Here is a 21,845-nt window from a genome sequence, read left to right as displayed (position 1 = left end):
CCCACTACCAAGAGATACTTTTTGAGACAATCAGCGTAAGTGAAGACTAGAGAAAACTTGCACAGCCCCTGTTACAGTGATATTGTCACCTACCTTCATTAAACCAGTGTTATGATGCCCACTTGAGCAGGACTTAAGAAAACTTGTAGCTCTTGCACTTGGGCAAAGCTTCCTTGCTGTTAACTGGAAAGTTCAGAGGGACCTGTGTAGCTCCTCTACGTAATTCCTCAGAGATCTCGTTGTAAGACCAGCATGCCTTCTGGTGACTGTTGAAGCAGTGTTGTATAAACCATCCCATGACCCTGATTTCTCCTTGCCTGAACTGATGAGTACGTTCAGTGGCTGGCAGTAGTTCCCCCAGTTAGTAGTTAAGACAGTTCTACCCTTACAGTAAATACCAGACCTTGTAAAAACTGACAGCAGGAGGAGCTGGTGTGTTTAACTGCTAAGAAACAGGTCCAGGGATTCCTGTACTATTTTTCAGCTACTTTTAGGAGGATGTAGGTGTATGTTTTTCTATAAGCTGTCTGGCAAGTTCATGTTGAATTTTTGTAAAACACCAGGATGAGCCATTGAAGTAACTGGAAGCTTTCCTTTTGCTTTACTGGGGGTTGGATTAAGCCCTAAAGTGCTGTGTCTAAAGTACACCGGTAATGTTGCTTTGTTTTAAAACTGCTTCAGCTCAGGGAAGGGACAGCAGCAACTCCAGGTAACTGAATATGTGTCTCTTTGGGAGTGATTTTATTTTATTTATTTACAGAATTGTTTAGGCCATTGCCCTGAGTGTTTCTTCACAGTAAGCAGAACTGATGGGCAAAGGAGCTGAACTGCTGTTAGAGCTTGCCCTGCTTCTTAAGCTTAACTAATACTACTCAGTATTATTGCAATGACCTGTCTTTGCTATTTCACAACTGGAAAATGGGATAAATTCTTAGAAATTAAGCAGAATTTATTTAAGGTATTAGAAAATATTTTAAGGCTTGGTGCAAGGGTGATACCTTCAATTTAGGTAAATGGCCCTGTAATACTCACCTTGTAATATTCATTCCTCAAGCACTTTCCCTAAGCAATTATAGTTATTGACCCTCAGCAGCTCAGTGGAGAGATTAGGGGGTGAATACAGAATTTCACTAGCATATGTTGATAATTAGGAAGAACTGTTTGAGTACTAGAACAAGTGCTTTTAAAAACAAGTACATGATGTTAATTAAATTCCTTAATTATTCCCAAAGATGGTTTCCAAGCAGCATTTTCAAAAACATCATGCACTTGGACATGGCTACCTGTTAGCAGAGTGGCTTTTCTAAGGTGGCCCGCTGAGCAGGCGGCAAAGCCAAGTTTAGAACTCGGTTCTGTGAGTCCACGTTGCCTCAGCTATCACCAGGTCTTGTATTGCTGCCGTGTTTTCCAAGTTCAGTGTGTAAATCCTGGTGCCTGTTACAATTGTATCTGACAATGTCATACCAAGATAGACTAAATCTCCTGGTGGTAAGTATCTTATGTGCTTTTTTTTTTAATTGGTGGTCTTTCACCTGAACTACCCTTCTCTAAATCTCTCCCTGATATCTGTTTTAGCAATGTGCTATCAAAGCTGAAACTGAGGTCTTCAGATCCTTTTTTCTAATAGTATTAGGATAGCTTTGTCTGCAAGAAACTTTGCAAATACTGCTTCACTTCAGTCATGACAATTCTGGGGAATTAGTACCTGTTAGCTCTTGTCAATGCAGTCCGGAGGTAGAACAAGAGCGTGCCTCAGGCTTCTTTGCAGCCTCCAGGGGCTTGTACACATCCCTCCCCAAATCTTCTCGGGGTGAGCCGTCCCAGCTCTCTCAGCCTTTCATCATGAGACACACTCCAGTCCCTTAATCCTGTCCATGGCCTTTCACCGGCCTCTCTCCAGTAGCTCCATCTCTCTTGTACTGGGGAGCCCAACACTGGCCTCTGCAGTCCACATGTCTCAGCACTGCTGGAGAGGGTGAAAGAATCACACCCCCATCACCACCTGCTGGCAGTGCTCTGCCGAATGTAGCCAGGATGCTGTTGATTTTCTGTGCTGCAAGGGCACATTGCTGGTTCGTGTTCAAGTTGGTGGCCACCAGGATCCCGAGGGCTTTTCCTGACTTCCAGCAAGTTGACCCCCAGTGTATACTGGTTCCTGGGCTTATTCCTGCCATGGTGCAGGATGTTGCATTTCCCCTTGTTGAACTTCGTGAGATTCTTCTCCATTCATCTCTCCAGCCTGTCCAAGCCCCTCTGGATGGCATCACAAGCCTCCAGTATATCAACCACTCCTCCCAGTTTTGTATCATCTGCAAACTTGCTGAGGCTGTGTTCTGCTCCATTGTTCAGGCCATTAATGAAGATGCTAAACAGTACTGGCCCCAGTGTCAATTGCTGGGGGACACCGCTAGTGACTGGCCTCCAGCTGGACTTTGTGCTAGTGACCATGACCCTCTGAACCTGGCTGTTTGGCCAGTTTTCCAGCCACCTCACTGTGCAGTTGTCTGACCCATGCTTTGTCAGTTTGTCTATGAGGATGTTATGGGAGATGGTGTTAAAAGCCTTATTAGGGTCAAGGTCAACAGCATCAGCTGCTCTTGCCTCACATCCACCAAGCCCATCAAAGTTTATCATCTTCGCTAAGCATTATTTGCTTGAAGGAAATCCAGAGTCACAGTGGTCTAGTGCTGGCCTTTAGGAAAGCTTAGGTTGAAGTGATGGTATAAATAGATAAAGCAGATTCTAGTTGTTATGTCTTGAGTCTCCTTCATGGGACTAGATTTTCTGTGATTGAAGACCTCTTCCTTTTGGGTTTTAAGTTACACTGACTTGGTGCCACATGACTGCCTTAATATTTCAAAAATAATTTTTGGGGAAAATAACCCTTTTCTGTATTTGATGACATTACAGTGTTATCCTTACAATATTGCGTTTAAGTTTTGGATTAAGATTAACTTCATCCAGTGCTAAGATTTCTCTTGATTTCTTGCAGATACTTCAGCTACTGGGCCGACAGTTCTAGAAAATGGTGACCATGGAATAGAAGATCACCGCACAGGTACGTGCTTAATGTCTGAAGGAAACACGTCAACTTCTTTATTTGCTGTTGGAGCAGTAAAACTTCATTGTGACCAAACATGTCATCTTTTTGAGTCTTATTTCTTCATAGAGGGTTGTTTCTGGTTTTGGTGAACTTCTCAAAGAATTTGAAACAAAATAGGACTTCATTCTCTTTTGGGTTTGAAATTGCTTAATTGCATATGGCCTCATTCTGAAGACGTATGCTTTCTCCATGGTCACTGTTGGGAAGGCAGCATCTAGGGTACCGGTACCTAAATGGCTTTGCAGTGACTGTAGTATTCACAGCTGAACCGTACCCTAACGCGTGAGTATGACTTCTGTTCCCCATGAGGCTGACAGTGATGTTTCTTCAGAGTGCATCATCCCTTGATGCAGTTTTTTATACTTAAAGCAGTGTAAATTCAGTAGCAGCTGTTTATTCTGCAGCTTCTCCTTCCACCTCAAACTGCGATTCTGTAAACATCTCCTAATACTTGCTTTAGTAATGTCAAAGATGAAATTGAGGTCCTCTGAACCTCTTTTCATAATGCATTAGGATAGCTTTGTCTGCAAGAAACTTGTCATGGCTCATATGGACTGATATTTCAAACCTGTTTGGAATCTGGAAAATAATTGATCTTTCCAGTCAGCCCAACATATGCTGATATGCTGAGGTTAGCTGTCTTTTAGCAGTTACGTTTAGTGACAAACACTGGTTCCATTTTATGAGACTTCCTTTACTGTGAATTGGGTTTCCTACCAAATTCCAACTGAACTGTTTAGGATAAGCAGTACCAACTCTGCGACCGTGTGCTTGAACCAGTAGATTGTTTCCTTTTGTGGTAAGGAGGGTGTGGATTTTTGACAGGCCATCCCATAGTGCCTCTGTTTTCTTGAAGATAAAATATTCCGAAGTTGATTGTCATCCTGGCATTGGTAAGAGCCGTTTATTTGGTCTCACTTTTCACTATCTCTAGCCCAGCTTTAGCAGGACAGATCATTGCTAACATTGTTTGGAAGGTCCCAGCATTAGCATCCCTGCTAGTCCATAGGTGTGGCCCCAAGAAAAAAAAATAATCCAGGAGATGATGATGAATGTATGGGAGTCGAGATGGAGATGAATTAAAACACTTCTTTGCTATCATTCTATTCAGAGTGTGAGCAACTTTCATGTCCTTATTGAGGATGGGAATTTAAAATTGATCTTTGTACTTAATTTGCCATTGTAAACCTGGTCAAAAGGAAGCTGTGCATCTTCTATAATTTAATATAAAACTGAAATTAAGAACACTTCTGAACCTTCCTAAGGATAATTCCTCTCTTTTTAATACGTATGACTAAAACCAGATAGAAATAAAATCAGATTTATGATACACCAGGTATGACTAAGTGTGTTGGGATTTTTTTATTGAACTTAGGAGTTGTGTTTAAAAAGTGTCTTGTTATTTACTTAATAGAAGCTTTCTGGAGGTTTAACTCTTCACACACTGAATGCTAGCAACTTTGATCAAAGATACTTTTATGTGTCTGAAGCTTTTTAATTTATTAATATGTTCCATCTTTGTGGGCAGAGTTGGGTATTTTTTTTTCTTGTTAAAGGTTGTCTAAAAGTGACATCAAAGTGGTAGAAACAACATGTCAAAGGATGAGGAGTCATGGGCATCCAGTTAATTAGGTTTTCTAGAATAACAGAAGATTTATACAACACCACTACTTCACACACTCTTTCTCCCTACCCCCTTCTCTATGGAATGCTTGAAATATCCGTGCTTATACATTTGAGAGCAAGGGAGAAATGCTGACTTCTGATCAGACAGGGGAGTTTTTTTTCCAGATTGAGGAGCAGTTGATGCTCCGCAGAAATGCAGGCGAGTTGTTCCAGACCAGGTGACAGACTTCAGTAGTGCGTGGTTCTACATTTAATAGGTGGTGCTGCCTAAAGCTTTTAGTTCCTGGCCCAAAGCCACCTTCAAGTTTTGGCTGGCTTGCTTGTTTTCAGCTGGACGTGTTCCCTAATCTGTCTCTTTAAAGCTGAAATGATTCTTATGGATGTGCAATGTGGGCCCAGTGCAGAGGTGGGGAATGGAGTTGCTGAGAGAGCTAAGGAAGGTGATACTAGAGGAAACCAGATTTTTACTACAAAACGCAGTGTTAAGAGCTACAGAGAGAGCTTGTAAAAGCAGAGCTGTGTTTGAATTGGATTCTGAAACCGACTTCAAGGAAAGTATTGGGGAAAGATGTCGTTAAGCTGTTTGAAAATACAAATGTCTGCTTATCTCTGGTCTAGATCACAGGAAGCATTGCTACATGTTTTTTTCACCTATCAAATAAAACAGGGTGATGACTTGTTATTGTTTTATGACACACAGCATTATCTACAGACAGCTGGCGTATGTGTACGCAGAGGCTAGAATTAGGGCTGAAATCTTGGTGCTTGTTTGGCAGCCGGTGCTGCCTCCTGACTGGGTGCCCTGCTCCAAAATACCGTTAATGTAGTAGCTGGCCTAAGTCCAAAACTAATGTAACTCGGGGCAAACCCCTATATATTAACTGTTGAATTATTTTCGTTGTAACAGTGATGTATTTAAACCGTTGATGCAGGGGTGATACGGTATTTCAGAGCCTGAAGGGAAAAAAGTGAATGGTTGAATGATGTTGGCTGTTTCCTTGGGGGTTCACACCTGCAGCGGTGAGGCTGCGAACCCTCTGTGCCTGCCTGCTTTCCCTGGAAGGGAGAGGCTGGCAGCCTCTCTGAAGGGCTCAGTTCTTGGCAGTGCTGAGCCTGATGTGACAATTGCTTATTTGGTTTGTGGGTTTCTGTTTTTTTGGGAACTTGAGAGCTGCAGACAGGAGCTCTGCCTGGGGTGCTCGGCACACAGGCTGAACCACAGGCTGAACCGCACTCTGTTGGTTTTGTTCTTCCTAATAAGGACAAATGGCGGAGCAGCGGGGGCCCGTGCTGGGCAGGGAGCTGGGCACATCTGATGCAATTCCGGGGGGGATCATTCATGGTTTATCGTCACTGATGGCATGCAGGTGCTGAGTTGGGGAACTAACTGCTAACTTGCACAATGCAAAGGTTAGGGAGTACTTAGTGAAAGTCTAACATCAGGGTTTTTTTTTTTTAAAAAGCGTAATTTTCAAACAGTGCAACATTTGCAACTCCTTATTGCAGGATATTTGCCTAGAGTTCAAAGGAATTATATATTTGTAAAAAAGACAAATTTCTGGAACAAAATCCATCAAGGATGATCATATGGTTTAATCTGGGTACCTCTTGTTCCAAGATTCTTTTCATTATCTTGCAGGCAGATGAGAAGTAGCCTAGGGAAGTATCGCTACTCAGTGTTCATACTTTCCCTAGCTGGACTTTCTCTCCAACCAGCCTGCTTCTCGTTCTGTCATCTGAGATTGGGTTGCAGAAATACTTTGTCACTGTTTTCAGTGCAAATTGTGCTGTTAAGCAGCATCCTGAGCTGCTGCTCTCTTGATAGCTGTTTGTCGCTAATCTTGATTTATCACAGCTAACTTTTGCCTGTAGCACAATGTCGTGCCATAGCATGACTAGCGATATATTTTCAGACACTTCTAAAAGTAAAATTCCTCATGTCTCTAATCTGGCTTTTGGCAAATCTCCTGGCTGCACTAAATGAAATATTGCTTGTTGTGCAGTATGCTACCTGAATGTTCATGTTTACTAATGACTTGCGCTTTTTTGCCCCTTTCCCCATCCCGTTTCCCTCTCCTACTTCTTTTCCTCTCTTCTATTTTCTCCTCCTAGAAGCCTAGACTGTCTCCTAACACTGGGGCTGCCACTGATACAAGACCAGTGTACTTTTCTACCTGCCATTACACTTCTAAAATCTTCAGCATTTTACAGAGCTCTTGCTTTACATCCTTGGACTTTACGTGTAGAAGAAGCCAAAAGGGTAGCTGTGCTGTCGGCCGATCAGCCCTCCTCCTCCTCCCTCTCTGCTCTGCAGTGCTTGTTGAAACCTTCCTTTCTTTGTGTAAGCACAAATGTGCATGATGGTTTTTAACTGCACTATTTCAGCACTCCCACTGTTTTTTAAATCACAACTACAGCTCCATTTTTAGTTCAACCACTTTAAATTTAATTTATATCCTTTTTCATGGATGCTTAATAATGGAAGGTTTGATACTAAAGTTGTGCTTTCATAGCGGATGGGTCCACCATGACTGCAGCTCCTTCCCCTTCTTCCCATACTCACCGCAGCCTTTTAGAATAATGCTGAGTTTAACCTGCCTTTACCCTTGCTGCTTTGAAACATTCTCATGTGAGGTTTTTATCTTTGGTAATGTTGTCTTCTTCAAAACAGGTGTTTTCACATCACAGCACTTACTATAGAGACTTGAGAAACAGATTAGAAAAAAAACCCAAAACACATTTCCTGAGCTGCAAGCAGATTGTCTCTGGCTTGTGAGAGGTGGATTATGCGGTTCAAGCACTTGCCATCAACTGGGAGTGTAAAGGAAAATGATCAACCCCAAATTCCTGCCACAGGAAGCTGCTTTGCTGTCATACTGCTTCCTGTGAGCCTTGTAAGAAAGAAGGAAAATTGCCTCTCTTTAACTTCCTACCTCTAGCTTTTGGTTTTTTGTAATGACAGCCTTGGATGAAATTTTACCTGCCATGAGAAACAATCTGTCCTTTCAAAAACTGAGAGAAACAAGAGTTGTAGGACTAAATTGTTAAATATATACTGAAATAACTGTGCAGGTTTCCAGCAACACCAAAAGGAATGGGCCTGTTTTAACCCTGAACAGAACTACAAGAGGTCAGCAAGTCTGTTGCAATTCCTGCTGTCTCCATAAAGGTGCAAAACTTTCTGAACACAAAAGTATTAGTTACTATCATTCAACACATAAAGTGCAGAAGAAGGAAATAATGTAGAGAGACTACTTAGTATTTTAGATAAGACAAGCTTAGCCTGCACTTTTGTAGATGAGTGAACATTTTGTTTGAGGATAGTTGTGCTGTGTAGCTAAAGGTGCTTTGCCTACACCACCTGATAAAAGTACAGGATATATTTGAATCTGAATCCAGGCTAGAGGTAGGACGTGATTATCCAAATTGCCAAAAGCTAGCATACTAAGACCTTCACTTGCCTAAAAATGGTATTTTCTTGTTGTGAAGAGAGTAGCTTGTGCCTGAATATTCCTTGTACCCTGCTAGTACCCATGGCTACATTGATATTGGTCTACTAATAATTCACTGGAAGAGTGTTGCACGTTGAGTGAATACTACTGTTAATGCTACCGGAAGGTTTTCTTTGAAGATCTCCCTCAAATAGTGACCCATCCAGTCTTGATCATTTTATTTATGTATTTTTTAACCTGAGACCTCACATGCTCCCCACCCAGGGTGACAGTGGCCAGAGTTGCTGCAATGAATTGTGTGTCATCAGCCTGTGCAGTGATATGCATCAGGACTCAAGGCTTTTGTTCTCTAATTTGGTAGCAATTTATTGCTTTACCTACCATTCAAAACTGCATTAGTAGCTGACATCCTTGTGGTGCCAATTTCTGAAGAAGCAACACCATTGGCTTCTCTGAGGAAGACAGCTTGTCACTTCTGAGAAAACCCCGTTGCCTACCAGCTCTCAGCTGCCAGAGCTGGGCTCTCCCCTTGCCGGTCCAATGTGCCGACCTGGCAGAGCCACCCTGCAGTTGCTTAAGGCCAGCAGCCTTGGAGACCAGGTCCTGACTGAGGCACAAAAATAAGCGTTTCCCCATGGACTAGGGCAACAATGGTAATTTGGACTCAGGATCCACTGGCAAGTATAGCTGTCACAGATTGCCCTCTGTCTTTCTGGTTTTACTGGAAATAATGCCGCACAAGTGGTGCATCTCAGCCTCCACCTCTGACAAGTCTCCAAAGGCTCACGAATGCCCTTTGGGGTGTGGGGGGCTCTGCTCGTGCAGCTCTGCAGGCTGCCCGGCATCCTCCAGCCGCACTTTGCACACCGGGTCTGCTGCTCAGTCACCCTGAGAGGTGAGACAGCAGCCAGCGGTGGGTGAGGCAGGGAAAGGTGTTCGGTTCTTCTTGTTGGGAAGTGCTTTCCTCTTGGTGTCCATTGCCAAAAAAGAAGATTGTGTGCTTGGCCTTGTTTTTCAAGACCTCTTTGTAGCTATTTTTTTTTTCCTTTTAGATGCTGTTGATTTTGGAGCCAGGCAGCATCACAGCTAGTTTGGAGGCATTATAACTTGGTTCCACAAGTCGTTCTTTCTCACCTTTTTGCCTTAAACGGGCTTAACTGTTTGTGCCCTAGAAGTAGAGAATAAATAATAAATTGCAGAGAGAAGTTCTTAGACTGAATAATAGAAGGTTTCAGATTAACTGAAAATCAGACTTTCTTCCCCCTCCACAGATCCTTTATTACACTGAAATGCAATAATGCTTTAAGGTATTGGCTGGAGAGGAGTTTCTAGCACTTAACAGCAGTTTGCTAGGTCAGCTGCTTTGCGAGGCAGGCAGTGGCATTGTGGAGCGGTCTGCCTGGCCCACTTTGGTGACATTGGGCTAACCAGGCACAGCAGTGTCTCGAGCAGACCAAAGCAAAGACCGCTAATGCAGACAGGGGCATCCCCGGGGGTTCAGTCACTGTCTCAGCTGCTAACATGAATAATTCATTCCATTGCACTACCACTTTTTTTTTCTCCCCCATATTTTTATCCCTGTTTATTTTAACTATAATAATGTTTGCAAATTTGAATGTGAACTGTAGATAGAGGAAGAGAGCCGGTTGATTCTGTGTGTTTGTGGTGGTTCTTCCGTACAGGACTCTTACCAAAAGCTCCGCAATGTCACGCGTTTGCTCGTTTCTGGGGTAGAAACGTAAGGTGCTTGTCCTGGGAGGCTGTATGCTTTGGTGGGGGGGAGGTAGGGGATGTTGGAGGGTCGTTGCAGACTGTTGTATCTTTTGTCACTCCCAGAAAATATGTACGTGTATCTTGCTGAAAACTCAGTGTGGTAAATGAATATATAGGAGTGTGTGTTTTATTTTTCAGTTTTTATTTTCAGAAAGCCAGGTAGCTACCAAATGTGTTCCTCTGTTTAAATTTCATGTTATCCATACTTTTCTCCAGTCTTTGGAGATGACACTATATCTTTGCAAAACCTACTATAACTTTCTTGTGCTTACAAACTTGTCTGTTATCACTTCTGATTTTTCTTAATGATTCCAATGCTTTGTATGATGTGAAGCTGTGTATCACTGTTGAATAAATCACCCTAATAAACATCTCAAACTAACCTCTCAATAGTTGTACTGTGGTGAGAATCTCCTTGGATTTTGCTGCTTGTTCACAGTTACTGTCTGCAGATAGCTGCACGTGCCTGATTAACTGCTCTGCTGTTATTTCTGAAAGAGGTAAATGACTTAAACTGGAATAGTTTGCCACCTGGACAGATGTTTGAAAACATGCCTGTCAAATTGCTTTACTTAATACATTAAAATTGAAATTATTTCAATGAGCCACATGAATTTGTTGCTGTTGGGGGGTGGCACTGCAGAAAAAAGGAGTACTGCCCACGATGCTCAAGGATTAAAAAGGGAACTGGGGATGGATGAGGTGGATGCTCATTTCCATGTTAGACTTAGAAGGTCCTTAAATCTACACGTATGAACTAGCCAGTAAATGTCTAGTGTTTGTGGCAGTGTACCTCTTGTGGCTTAAGATGCTTGATTTTTGTGAGCATTCACAGAAAAATGACATGTTTGTGGGAACAGTAATCTGCACTTAACAGTATTTCTGAGTATATGATGTATACAGTGGAAACATTTAACTGCCACCCCAGCTGAGGTTTAATTTTTGCTCTTTGTTATCTGACCCTCTTTTGCTGTTAGTTAAGTTGCTAGTGCACAAAGTTAAAACAAACAAACGAACAAAACCAAAAAAACCCCCACCCAAACCAAACCCAAACCAAAACAAAAAAAACCAACAAAACCCACAAACCCCCTAAAAAAAAATCATTCCTTATAGTTAGCATTTTGTAAATAGGACACTTAAAGGTGTGCTTTTTCTAATTAAACCTGTTTTCCCCTCTTTCACCTGCCTGCATCTCTCCCATTTGGTGCAAGGTTTTATTTATAAAGGCTTTTATGCTTTTTGGACTTACGGGAGAGCTTTTTCAGCTTTTCAGAGTGAGTCTCCATCCAACCTTATTCACGAAAGGAGAGTTCGTGTTTTCTGTTGCTTCAGTCTAAAAAAAGTAGCAAACTGAATAATTCAGAAGGCTTGTTTAGTTCTTCAGACGAGTATGACTAAGAGGTTTTTGTGTGTGTGTGTGTGTTTTGATCTTTTGGGGGTGATTTATTTTTAGGCCCAAGATGGATGGGGGTAAGGTGACGGTGGGGGTGTCGATGAGGCTGAGTTGGGGGGGCAGAGGTTGGGGGTGGTAGGTCACTGTGCTCCTTGACTCCAGGTGAGGAGCCTGGTTGGGAGGTGGAGATGCTGCCAGGGGGTGCGCGGCTTTCCCCCTTGCTCCTGGAGGGAGAATGAGGAGGATGGAGGCTTGTGCTCTGCGGGGTGCCCCTTGTGCCCGCTCTGAAGGAGCTAGTGCACTTTCAACCAAAAAATCTTAGTGGCTTTCTACAGCTGGCAAAGGAGTTGAGCAGCAGTTAGCATAATCTTAACTCGTGCACTACTCACGAGCTGTTCTGAAAGCTTAAACTTCCCAGATGTTGAAGCACAAGAGACATCAGGGTAGATTTCTGCCTGGCACAGGACTTTGCTTAGAAAACCCAAGCGCTCTGAAGAGCTCTTTCCATGCCCCGGATTAGAGCAAAGTCTGTAATTCTCACATGGCTGGAGTGTTCGGTGGGGTGTCGTGGAGGGGAACAAAGTCACTGAGCACTCATGTCGCAGTGAAAGGTGACTCATGAGATCACCAGGGCTCAGATCTGTCACTTAAATGCACATTTTATTAATAAGCTCATCTGTATTGTCTGACTGCCAACTAGTTCAATGTACCTGACAGATATTTGAGTCCTTGTGAACCGAAAAGGTATGTTGTGAGCTGCTTAACAGTGGTTCTTTAAGTATACGTCATGTCTTGCAGCAGCTTGGCATTAAAATCATACAGATCTGTGCTTAAAATACTGAGTTTAAGAACTTTCAGTCCTTGAATCTCTGTTTTCCACATCTTGGTGAGTTGAATAGTCACATTTATGTGGAAGCGATGTAGATGTGTATTGACCACAGTAATTTGTGCTGCCATTTTTCTAAATCCTTCTTTCTTTTAAGACTTTGGATATTTTCATGAATATTCACTTCAGAATACTGGTTTCATCTGCACCTTGAAATCACAGACTCATAGAATGATTGGGGTTGGAAGGGACCTTTAAAGATCATCTAGTCAACCCCCCAAATGACTCTGAGTCTTGATACCAAGAGAGTAAGTTCCTTGAAGAGCTGTTGGAAGACTAAATAGGGGAAATTTATTTCTCTAGAGGAGGAGCAAGCTGCTGCTAACACCAACCTTTTTTGCAGGTGAAGTTTTAGAGGAAAGAAGCTTAAGTGTTGTGGTGTACTTCTGAGGTGTTTTGCTGTTTTCATAAAACTAGGTAGGACCACTAGTGACCACTGCCTTGACTTCTGCAACACAGGGTAGTCCTCAGTGAGTAAGTTTCATGCCAAACTGATCACTCTTTTGCCATAAATACCTGATTTTGATTTCTTACATCTGAAGGTTTTCAATAACCCATTTTCTGGGGGTAAGTTCGGCATAGTTCCTACCAGAAATGTTCTTTTGGTTAAACCCCCAAACCAACAAACTAAAAAAACCCAAACAACCCTGAACACTTCCCTATTTCTATTTTACATTCAGTGAAATTAAATCAGTCAAAACTTTGACAAATTCAATTCCAGTATAGGTAGTTGCTGACTGATCAGCTCGCCTCCCCTTTCTTTAGAGGGTGTCTGAATGCTGTTGACAACAAGCAGCTGTAAGTTGGTCTGTTCATGATACCTTTGTTAGGCATTGACAGGCAGATTATTTTGATTCCAGGATAATTTCAGAATCCCAGGACCTAGAAGTGCATCCTTGTGCATATGTATTTGTAACAAAAATCAGACTGCTTCTGAGGACATATAATCAACCTTTTTTGAAGATTCTAGAAATGCAGCTTGCTTGTCAGCCCCCTGCCTGCCTGGTATACTCATGTTTTCTTTGCCCATCTGAGCAGAGGAGACTCCCACGTGCATTACACTAAATAGACACATACACACTTGATGACAAGCCCTTGGAATAACAGCTGTTGTGTTCAGTTTCCTTATGAAGACTTGCACTGTTACGCCTTCCTATGACATCTTCTGCAGAAGTTGCCACCTCTTCAATGTCTGCTTTACCTGGGAGTGCCAAGTCCCTGTCTGCGGAGGGGCGCACACACCGTGCCTTCTGTCTTGGAGGTCATTGCTCGGAGGAGCAAATAGAAATTCAGGTGAAAAGTGCCTTTTGTGAAAGCAAGTACTTTGTGCTGTTTAGGCTTAGTTAAAGCATGGTCCCTGCACCAGCAGCTGAAGCAAGGAGTGAGTGGCCGTTAGCATCTTTGGAGGGCTTGTCACCTCATGGAGACAAACCGTAAAAGCTTATTTGGGTCTGTGTGCAATAATCTACCCCTTTTTCTGAACTGTAGACTACTGCCTGTGCCTTTGCTTCACACTGCAATCCAGGAATACCTCAGATGGTCTTGTGTCTGTTTTCACAGAGTACAGACATTTCTCCCTGTTCCTGATGCCTCGCTTGGGCAGCAATAGCTTTCTCACCTGTAACTTGCTTGTTATATGTCTATGTACCTAGAAGTAACGTATATAAGTTAAATAGAAATAACTTTTCAAGGTCAAACTACTTACTAATTACAAGTCTGAACATACTTTGAAATTTCAGTTCTGACCCCAAAACAAGTCTTACGTAGTGTCTTAAATCCAGCGAGTGCGGCTGCTGGCTGCCACCAAACCCCACTCTTTTCTGCCCGCGTCGTCTGCCCCTAGGAGAGCACATGCCCTGCTCAGCATCTCCCTCGTGGCAGCTGGCTGGAGCAGAAACATCAGGCCAACAAGAGTGGTGTATGGCTGCAGACAGCCTCTTTTATGTACGTTGTAAATAGCATGCTTTCTCTGAAACTTTCTGGGTCTAATTTAAATGTAATAGCCTTGGCTCTGTGATAAAAGTTGTGTTTTGGTAATTTTAATGAACTCTACTGGGAAAAGAAATAATGTAACAGCAAGTTATTCTTTGCTATGGATGTCCTATCTTGATGTGGAATAGAAGCATAATTTTTTTTATATATTTTTGCCACTGCTGCTTTTTTTTTTCTTTCTCTGCATCGCTATCTTCATTTTTTGCACAACAGTCCTCTAGTTAGTGTTTCACTAAACTGAATTTTGTGACTTTCCCAAATGCAATAGTAGGGGAATAAATGGACACCGCTAGCAGTGGGTATTTTGGGCTGGGAAGTCATATCTGATCAATGATGAAATACAGCTCTTGGGCAGGAAGAAGCTGGGGGGTGGTGACTTCATTACAGATAAGGTATCCACATTAGGTGAGACTTCGGCTGTGTCTCACGTGGGTTGGATTATAGGAGGCTTCTGTTAAGGGGGTTTGTGTTGGTGGAGACTCTCCTGCCCACCTCGCTGTGCGACGGCATGAAGCTGTTCAGCAGGTGTCAAACCCCAATATTGGGAGAGGGGTTTTTTGCCTGCGTGATAGTACTGCATTGCCTTTGGGCTACTGGATTCAGCAAATTGCTGGGTTATTACTAGGGAATCATTTTACTAAATGTTTAAAGCACACTCTGTGTCATACCAAGGTTTTTACTGTTGTAAAGGTCACAATTTTGGGCACTACTCAAGCCCATTGCAGCAGGGAGTAGTTAAGATATTGTGCATTTGCAATGTTACTTGGATATAACCCTTTTAAATGTGCTAGTTGTCTGGTTTTATGAGCTCTGTTTAGGCCTAAATTCTTTGATCTCTTAAAATACAACAGAAAGATTCAGCCAGTTCATGTTATTGATGTCTTACAGAGAGCAGATTAAGACCCTCGGGGAGCGGCAGGCTGTGGTGGGGGAGCCAGCCGGGCTGGCCGGAAGGGCTTCGCTTTTGACAGTCACAGCTTTTTCTGCAGGTTCAGAAAATATTTGCTTAATAATTCGAGTGACTCTTACCTAGTCCAGTGAGTAAGTAACTGAGAAGCCAAGTGAAGACTGAAAATAGCAAAAAACCCCGTATTGTTTTCCCTTTATTGATGATAGCACTGGTAATATGAGGGCTGAAAGGACGGTCTTTTGGCTCTGATGACTTGCTGGATTTCACAATTAAGAAAAAAAATAATCAGTTATTAAAGAGGAAAACTTTTCTGTATTAATTTTTAGATGAACAAAATCAAACTTTTCATAACTGTTATTATTTTTTCTCTCTGCTTTATCAGACATGTTTAAAGCAAGTAATTTTCTGTAATAACTATTCAAAATGTCCTTTCTGTTTGCAGTTTTGCACCATGATGTAGTGTGATGGAGAAAAAACCCACACACTAAACCAAAACAAAACACTCTAAACAAAAGCTTCCAAACAATAACAACAACCAAAAAAAAAAGGCGAACCCATGTACTCTGAACAATGTAATACTTAGATGGTTGTGTGGCCCATCTATACAATGAAGCATATGCATGATTTGTAATATTTCCCTGCCAAGGAATGTTTTCCAGCGTAGGTGCTGCGTCTAGCAGCAAAGTTTGAGTTGGCTCCTGCTGGGTGCTTGCTAATACGTGAGGGAAAAAGAGTTGAAGTAAGATAACCCTTAGGCTGGCTGGCTCAGAATGCTGATTAGATCCTGAGGTTCAGTCTACTCTGAAAAAAAGTCTGCTTTTTTACATACGTTAAATGACATGCTAAAGAAGCTTTTCTTCTTGGATCGTAGTCTTGTTTGCTGCTTGTATCAAATCAGCTTAAGTAGTTGTGTAACAAGCTCTGTTATTTGCAAGAAAGTAGAGCATGGCAGGCCCACTGGAGCTGCTTTATGAAATGCTCCGTGTCTCCGGGGATGGAGGGGAGTCTGCCCACACACAGCTCCCTGCCAGGCTGGGGGCACCAGCATGTCGTTGAACTGGGCCATGGCACTGCGTGGCGTGGGGAAACAAAGCTCTTGAGATGAGGAAGGGAAGAGCTGGGAATTAGCAAGGGTGTGAGTTTTTCAGAAAGCCAGCACTCTTTTGTACCGAGTATCGCTCTGGCTTCCTAAAAGACTGCTGACACGTGAAGGACAGTAAGTGTTGGAGCTGGTGCAGCTACTGGGAATGTATTGAAAGCCCCAGTGATGGCTACAAGTAAAAGGAGGGATCTTTTTGTTTAAAAAAAATGCTGTTGCCATGGCTGTGTCTCTCTCAAATGGTATTTTCCTAGCAACCTGCTACTTTGGCTTTTCGCTTTTTGCTTCTAAAGTTTGATTAAAAAGTGGAATGTATCCTGACTTGACTTGTTGAATAGAAAATAAGAAAGCTTATAATGAAGTAGTACATATGTCGAGAAGTCTATTAAGAGCTTTATGGTAAGGCTTAGTGAGATTTAAAAAATGGTAATACAAAACCTTTAGTTTTTGTATGCTTGAGTCATTCTAGCAAGCGTCTGACAGCTGGATGAATTAGTGTGGTTTTTATGAAGCCTGAATTTCCTGAGCAAGTAGTTGTTACTTAGAATATGAGTTTTTGAGCTTATACCTTGAATTTAATTTCTTACTGCTGCATGTAAATCAACTGATTTGTGGAGGTGTGCTTTAGAAGTATTGAAGAAGAATGTGGACAAATATCTAATAGAAAACGTGATCCCTTTTTCTCTCAGTCTGTCCTGCAAGTTCATTAGCCTTTACACAAAATTAGCTTGATTGCCATTTCTCAGAACTTTGTTTGTGTACCCAGAATATTTTTGTACACTTAATCCTGTAAACAGTTGGACATTGAGGCAGCCTTTTTAAAATAGAGTAGTATTTTCAAGAGCTTTTGAGGCAGGCAAAAGAGAGATTGAGGCTTATTGCTGCAAACAAGTAGGACCGCTTACTCTTGCTGCTTTGTCATCCAAAGTCATGCCTTTATCCTACACTTAACGTTCCCCAATTTTCCTTTAATTAGACTGTCTCTCTGGAACTTAACTGCAGCTTGAAAAGTTGTTCATCCCCCCCTCCCTGCCTTCATTGCCTCAGACAACATCCTGGTTTTTTTCTCGCTTATTCTGATAGTTTGTACTACGATTTTTGCAATGACCCTTTAGATTACTGGAATTTATATGCTATGTACGCTTGAGAGACTTGTCAAAGGAAAAGAAGACAACAGTACTGTAAAACACATAGCAAAATTAAGCTTAGTCTGAATGCTTTATTGCTCCCTTTTTGCTGTTAAGTGTTTAGCTTAATAATAAGAATTTATGTTTCATATTAGATCAGTTATCTAAATATTTGCCTTTAGTTAGTAATGTGGCCAAGCCCCTGGATTGAGCTACTGAGCTAACAGCAAAAAGCAAGTAGGAATGCATCTTTGTGGTGGTTTAGTCATCGCACACCTGCAGGCCTGGGTGGGTGGCCAGGGGCTCTGACACGGGCTGGGAGCTGCGGCAGGGAAGGTGGGAGTGTGTGGAAGGTGCTGCGCTGCTCCAGCTGCCACCTCTTCATGGTCCGCAGCTCTCTCGTTACAGCTCTTCCTTTTTTCACCTCTAATTCCTGTTCTTCAGAACCTGGGGTTCTGTTTGTAAAGTCTGATTTAATAGGGGTCTGTCCTGCTTACAAAAAATGCAGAAAGAATTGTGTGCTGGGATGTCGGAGTGGCTTTGAGAGGTCATATGACATGGGCCAAATATGAACCTGGGGGTTAGGAAACTTCCCTAATCCTAGCTCTAGTTGTAGCTCACTCGGAGGCCTTAGCTCTTCAATCTTCTTCCAGTTCAGTCCCATCACTGAAAATAGCCTAAGGCTGATTATATTGTGCATTTTATCTTTTATAGCTAGGCTGCATCTGTTACTATCGCAGTGTTCTCGTTTTGGTGGTGTTGACTAGTAGCAAGGGTAATCTTGGATTAATCTGAGCTTTTCTGGAAAAAGAAAATCTTGCAGTTAAGAAATGTATCTGGATACAGTGGGTGAGGCTGGGGAGAGGAGGTCTTTGGTGGTTGGTAGTGAGAGTAAATTGACGCCTCAGAGCAAGTGTGCTTTTTAAATGGCCAAACAAATGGAAATTCAGCTTAGACGCTTAGCAAGCTGCCTGCTAGTGTTTCCTCATTAAAGCCCATAAAACTACTCTCTATGGAAATGTTTTTGAACAAATTCAGCTCACATAGTCTTGCATGAGTAATTCACTGAAAAATAAAGATATTATAAATATGCTTATCAGCAATCCCCCTTTTTGCTGCTATTTTGGTACAATTTGGGCAGTTAATTGCCAGTTCCAACCCATAAAATACCAAGTAAACCTTCAGCAGAGTTTGTGTTTCTGAAATAGTCAGGCTTTTGCCCAGTATAGCATAAAAGTTACCTGAATTATTGCTGAACGAGTATCAGAAAAGAAAAGGTTAGTGACTTTCCAGAGTTACAAACTCTGAAACAAGGTATGAGGGATGCTCAGGATCCCATTGTCCTCTCCTGGCCCCAGGAGCTCTGCCTGGTCCTCTCGGAATAGGTCTCTGCTCCCTTTGGGTGCTGCTGTGAGGCTTACCCTGCTCTTGAAAACTGCAAAATCCAATGTTTGATTATTATTTTAAGTATGTGCTCTTCCTTTTTCCATTTGTGTTGATGAATACTGTGTGGTACATCCTTTCCTTCATCTGATGTGATAAAAGCTCAACTCGATAGGTCAGAGTTGGTCTCTCCTCAAGGGAAGGTGTTCCGTTCTGCTGTAACGAGCCAGGTAGGAGCATGGTTTCCCTAGCACAGAGACACTGTGGTGTTTGTCGAGGAGGCTGTTCCATAAATGTGGCCATTCATTTTGGCAGCACTGGATGGCAAAATAAGCTACTTCCTGGAGGTGGCTGGGTAGAAATTGAAATTTCTTACCAGGCATCTGGCTGTTCACATTTAATCAATGCCTATTAAACTATGCAAGATTAACAGCTCCCTTAAGAGTGATCATATAGCTTTAGGGCTGTAGATAATTCCGTAGACAATTGATGCTGTGGGCAACTATGGAATTAGAAATGACTTGGCAAGGCACGGAAGTGACCTGAGGCTCTAGGAAGTGAACAAAACATAATTCACTTCAAGGAAGAAATTATCCTGAAGGGATGCTTGATTTTGTTTTGTCATGTAACTCCTTATGTTATTTAACCTTTTTCCTGTTAACTAGAGCACACTGTATTTGACCTGTCTATTCTGAAAAAGAATTTTCTGTAGTTCTCTGAGACAAGTTAGTTTTCCCATGCCCTCAGGTTAGTCTGGCTTCCTGAAAAACCAGAGTCTGGCTAAACATGCTGTCTTTCTCTGCTCTTTCTGAACTGCTGGAGATTTAACAGTGACTTGCATTTAAGAGGGTTGGTAGTTTCCTCAGAGATGACTGTAGGACTAAGCAATGGCATTTTATTCGTCTGGACTCCTTTTTTCTGTGCAGATTAAAACTTCTAATGTTAAATGACTGTTTACCAGATTCAAGAGGAAGATGCACTGGTACTTAATGATGATGCCACATGGTACGTTAGCGGGAAGGCTGGCAGGATAACTTGGGTTTCCTGAGCCAACCATTACAGTTGTTGCTTCCCAACCAGAAACTGGCAGGCAGAGCACTGGGACCTGAGATGTGACAGTTTTCCAGCAGAAAGCTGTTGTGGGTCTCATCATCTCTCTGTAATGGCTGTATGAACTGTTCCGTGTTAGTGGGATTTGGCAGAGGAGAAGGGTTAGAGGTGTCTGGGTACTTGATATGATGCCACGTATCCTGCCTTAATTGGTACACAGCTTTTTGTTCTTTAAAATCTCTTTCTTGGTGCCAGTTTAAGATGCGCTGCTGTAGAACACAATTTGTCAACAGGGTAGAAAGTCCAAGGGCGTTCCTGATAGCAGAGAACAAGCATCTGATCTCCATCTCCAGTACACGCAGATAATACGAAGTTGGCTATTCAGTTTAGTCAAGTGTCTCTGAGATGTGAAGTAAGAATGTTTTCTCTTGAGAAAAGATACTTCTGCTTCTTTAATATTAAAATGTGGCTTTAAAATAGGATTCTTGTTGTATTGGAGTATTATGGTGTCACATTGTCACCTTTCCAAGTTCAGCTGGACCGCTACCGTAGCAGCATCCTACTTCCTGCCATTGCTCCTGCTGTAGTTACGGCTTACAGCATAGAGACAAACCAAATACAAACCCAGGTAATCTGAAATTAGGGGTTTTTTGGCAAATATTGTTGAAGGGGGATGGTGCCAGACAGGGGAAACCAGAATGACTTGTTAAAAAGGCCAATTGTGGAACGTTGTTGATGGGATCAAACTTTCTTAGGTTAAGGGAGAGAGTCTTTAGAGCCCAACCCTGTGCAACAGGCACGTGCACTGCTGGGCTGGCTTCTTGAGACCACCTTGGCTCTCTTCCCTTTCAGGTTATTCCTTTAAAACTAGCCTGGGTCAGTACGTTCCAGCTGATCGCATGCCGAGACGTTTCTGTTCTGAGTGTGAATGTATTCTACAAACCATGGACTTTGTTTAATTGTAAAGCTGTATAATATTGTGGGTTTTCTTCAAACCAACTGAGTGCACAAATCTGAAATGTAATAGTGAAGAACTGAAAGGCTGATTTCCATTTACTGTTTGAACCTACAGAAAAATACAGTCCCTCCAGATACATGTTTTAAAGAGTGATAGTGTCACATGGATGCAGTTAACACACAGGCAAGCATCTAACTTATTCTTATAGCATACTTTTATTTGCAGTGTGTTTAGTGTAAAATACAGTAGTAAGAGAAGCCAGATTTTCATACATAATTAAGTAAATACAACTCTTTGTTGTATTTACATTTGTCTCTTTTGTAAAATTCAGACTTACTCCATGTGCTGGTTACAGCCCAAAATTACATGGTTAAATTTTAGTAACTTAACCCAGCCTGCCTTCTATTCAGTGTTTATGGAAGTCATCAATCCTGCTGAGAAACTAAGGCACAAACGGTATTTTGAAAAGGCTAGCCAGCCTTTTACCTGTTTCACCGGGATGACATATAAACTCTGACTTTGGGGTCAGACTTCGGGATGCTGCAGTGGCGAGCCCAGTGCAGTGCCTTTGCTGGCAGGGTGTTTCACTGAGCTGCACATTGGTGTGTCTTGAGGCTGTCATGTGCCGCCTTTACTGCTGGTGACTGAAGCACCAGGCGTATTTATTAATAAACTTGAAATGTGTCTGGTTTAAATTAATAGTGCTGCAAAGTGAGCATGAGCCTGGAAAGATGTTCTTGGGTAATCAAACCCAGATACTAACTACTGTAGGTAGAGGAGTGATTTCTTTAATAAACCCCTTGAAAAAGATGTTTTCCTTTCATGGCTCGTGGACTGTTTCACTGCTTCCAGTCCCTGAAGGTTACTTAGAAAGTTGTTCTGTGCAAATATTGCCTTTAAGTTTGAGGAAACACTTCCACCTCCCTAACTATTGCCCCAGTAAACTTGCAGAGAAGCATCAGTTCCCTTCCCTTCTTTTTTTGCTGAGCTAAACCTCTTGGGAACTCAGTCTTTTCTTCATGGTATTCAAGAAAGCTGTAATATTTTTGTCCATCTTCCAGTCCCAAGTCATTGTTTTTTATTGTTGATCCCG

General features: G+C 42.2%; 1 protein-coding gene across 13 annotated transcripts in view; it reads left to right on the top strand.

The window, feature by feature from the left end:
• Positions 1–21,845, top strand: part of MAP4 (microtubule associated protein 4) — a 170,719-nt gene that overhangs the window by 63,329 nt on the left and 85,545 nt on the right. For all 13 annotated transcript variants that reach the window (XM_056333974.1, XM_056333975.1, XM_056333967.1 and 10 more), the window contains one exon: positions 2,993–3,058. In XM_056333974.1, coding sequence (XP_056189949.1) covers positions 2,993–3,058 — 66 coding nt within the window. The remainder of the gene's footprint in view (positions 1–2,992; positions 3,059–21,845) is intronic.

The sequence above is a fragment of the Falco biarmicus genome, chromosome 4 (assembly GCF_023638135.1).
Source record: "Falco biarmicus isolate bFalBia1 chromosome 4, bFalBia1.pri, whole genome shotgun sequence".
Taxonomy (NCBI): Eukaryota; Metazoa; Chordata; class Aves; order Falconiformes; family Falconidae; genus Falco; species Falco biarmicus.
Note: the sequence above shows the minus strand (reverse complement) of the source record. Positions and strands in the feature narration are given on the sequence as shown.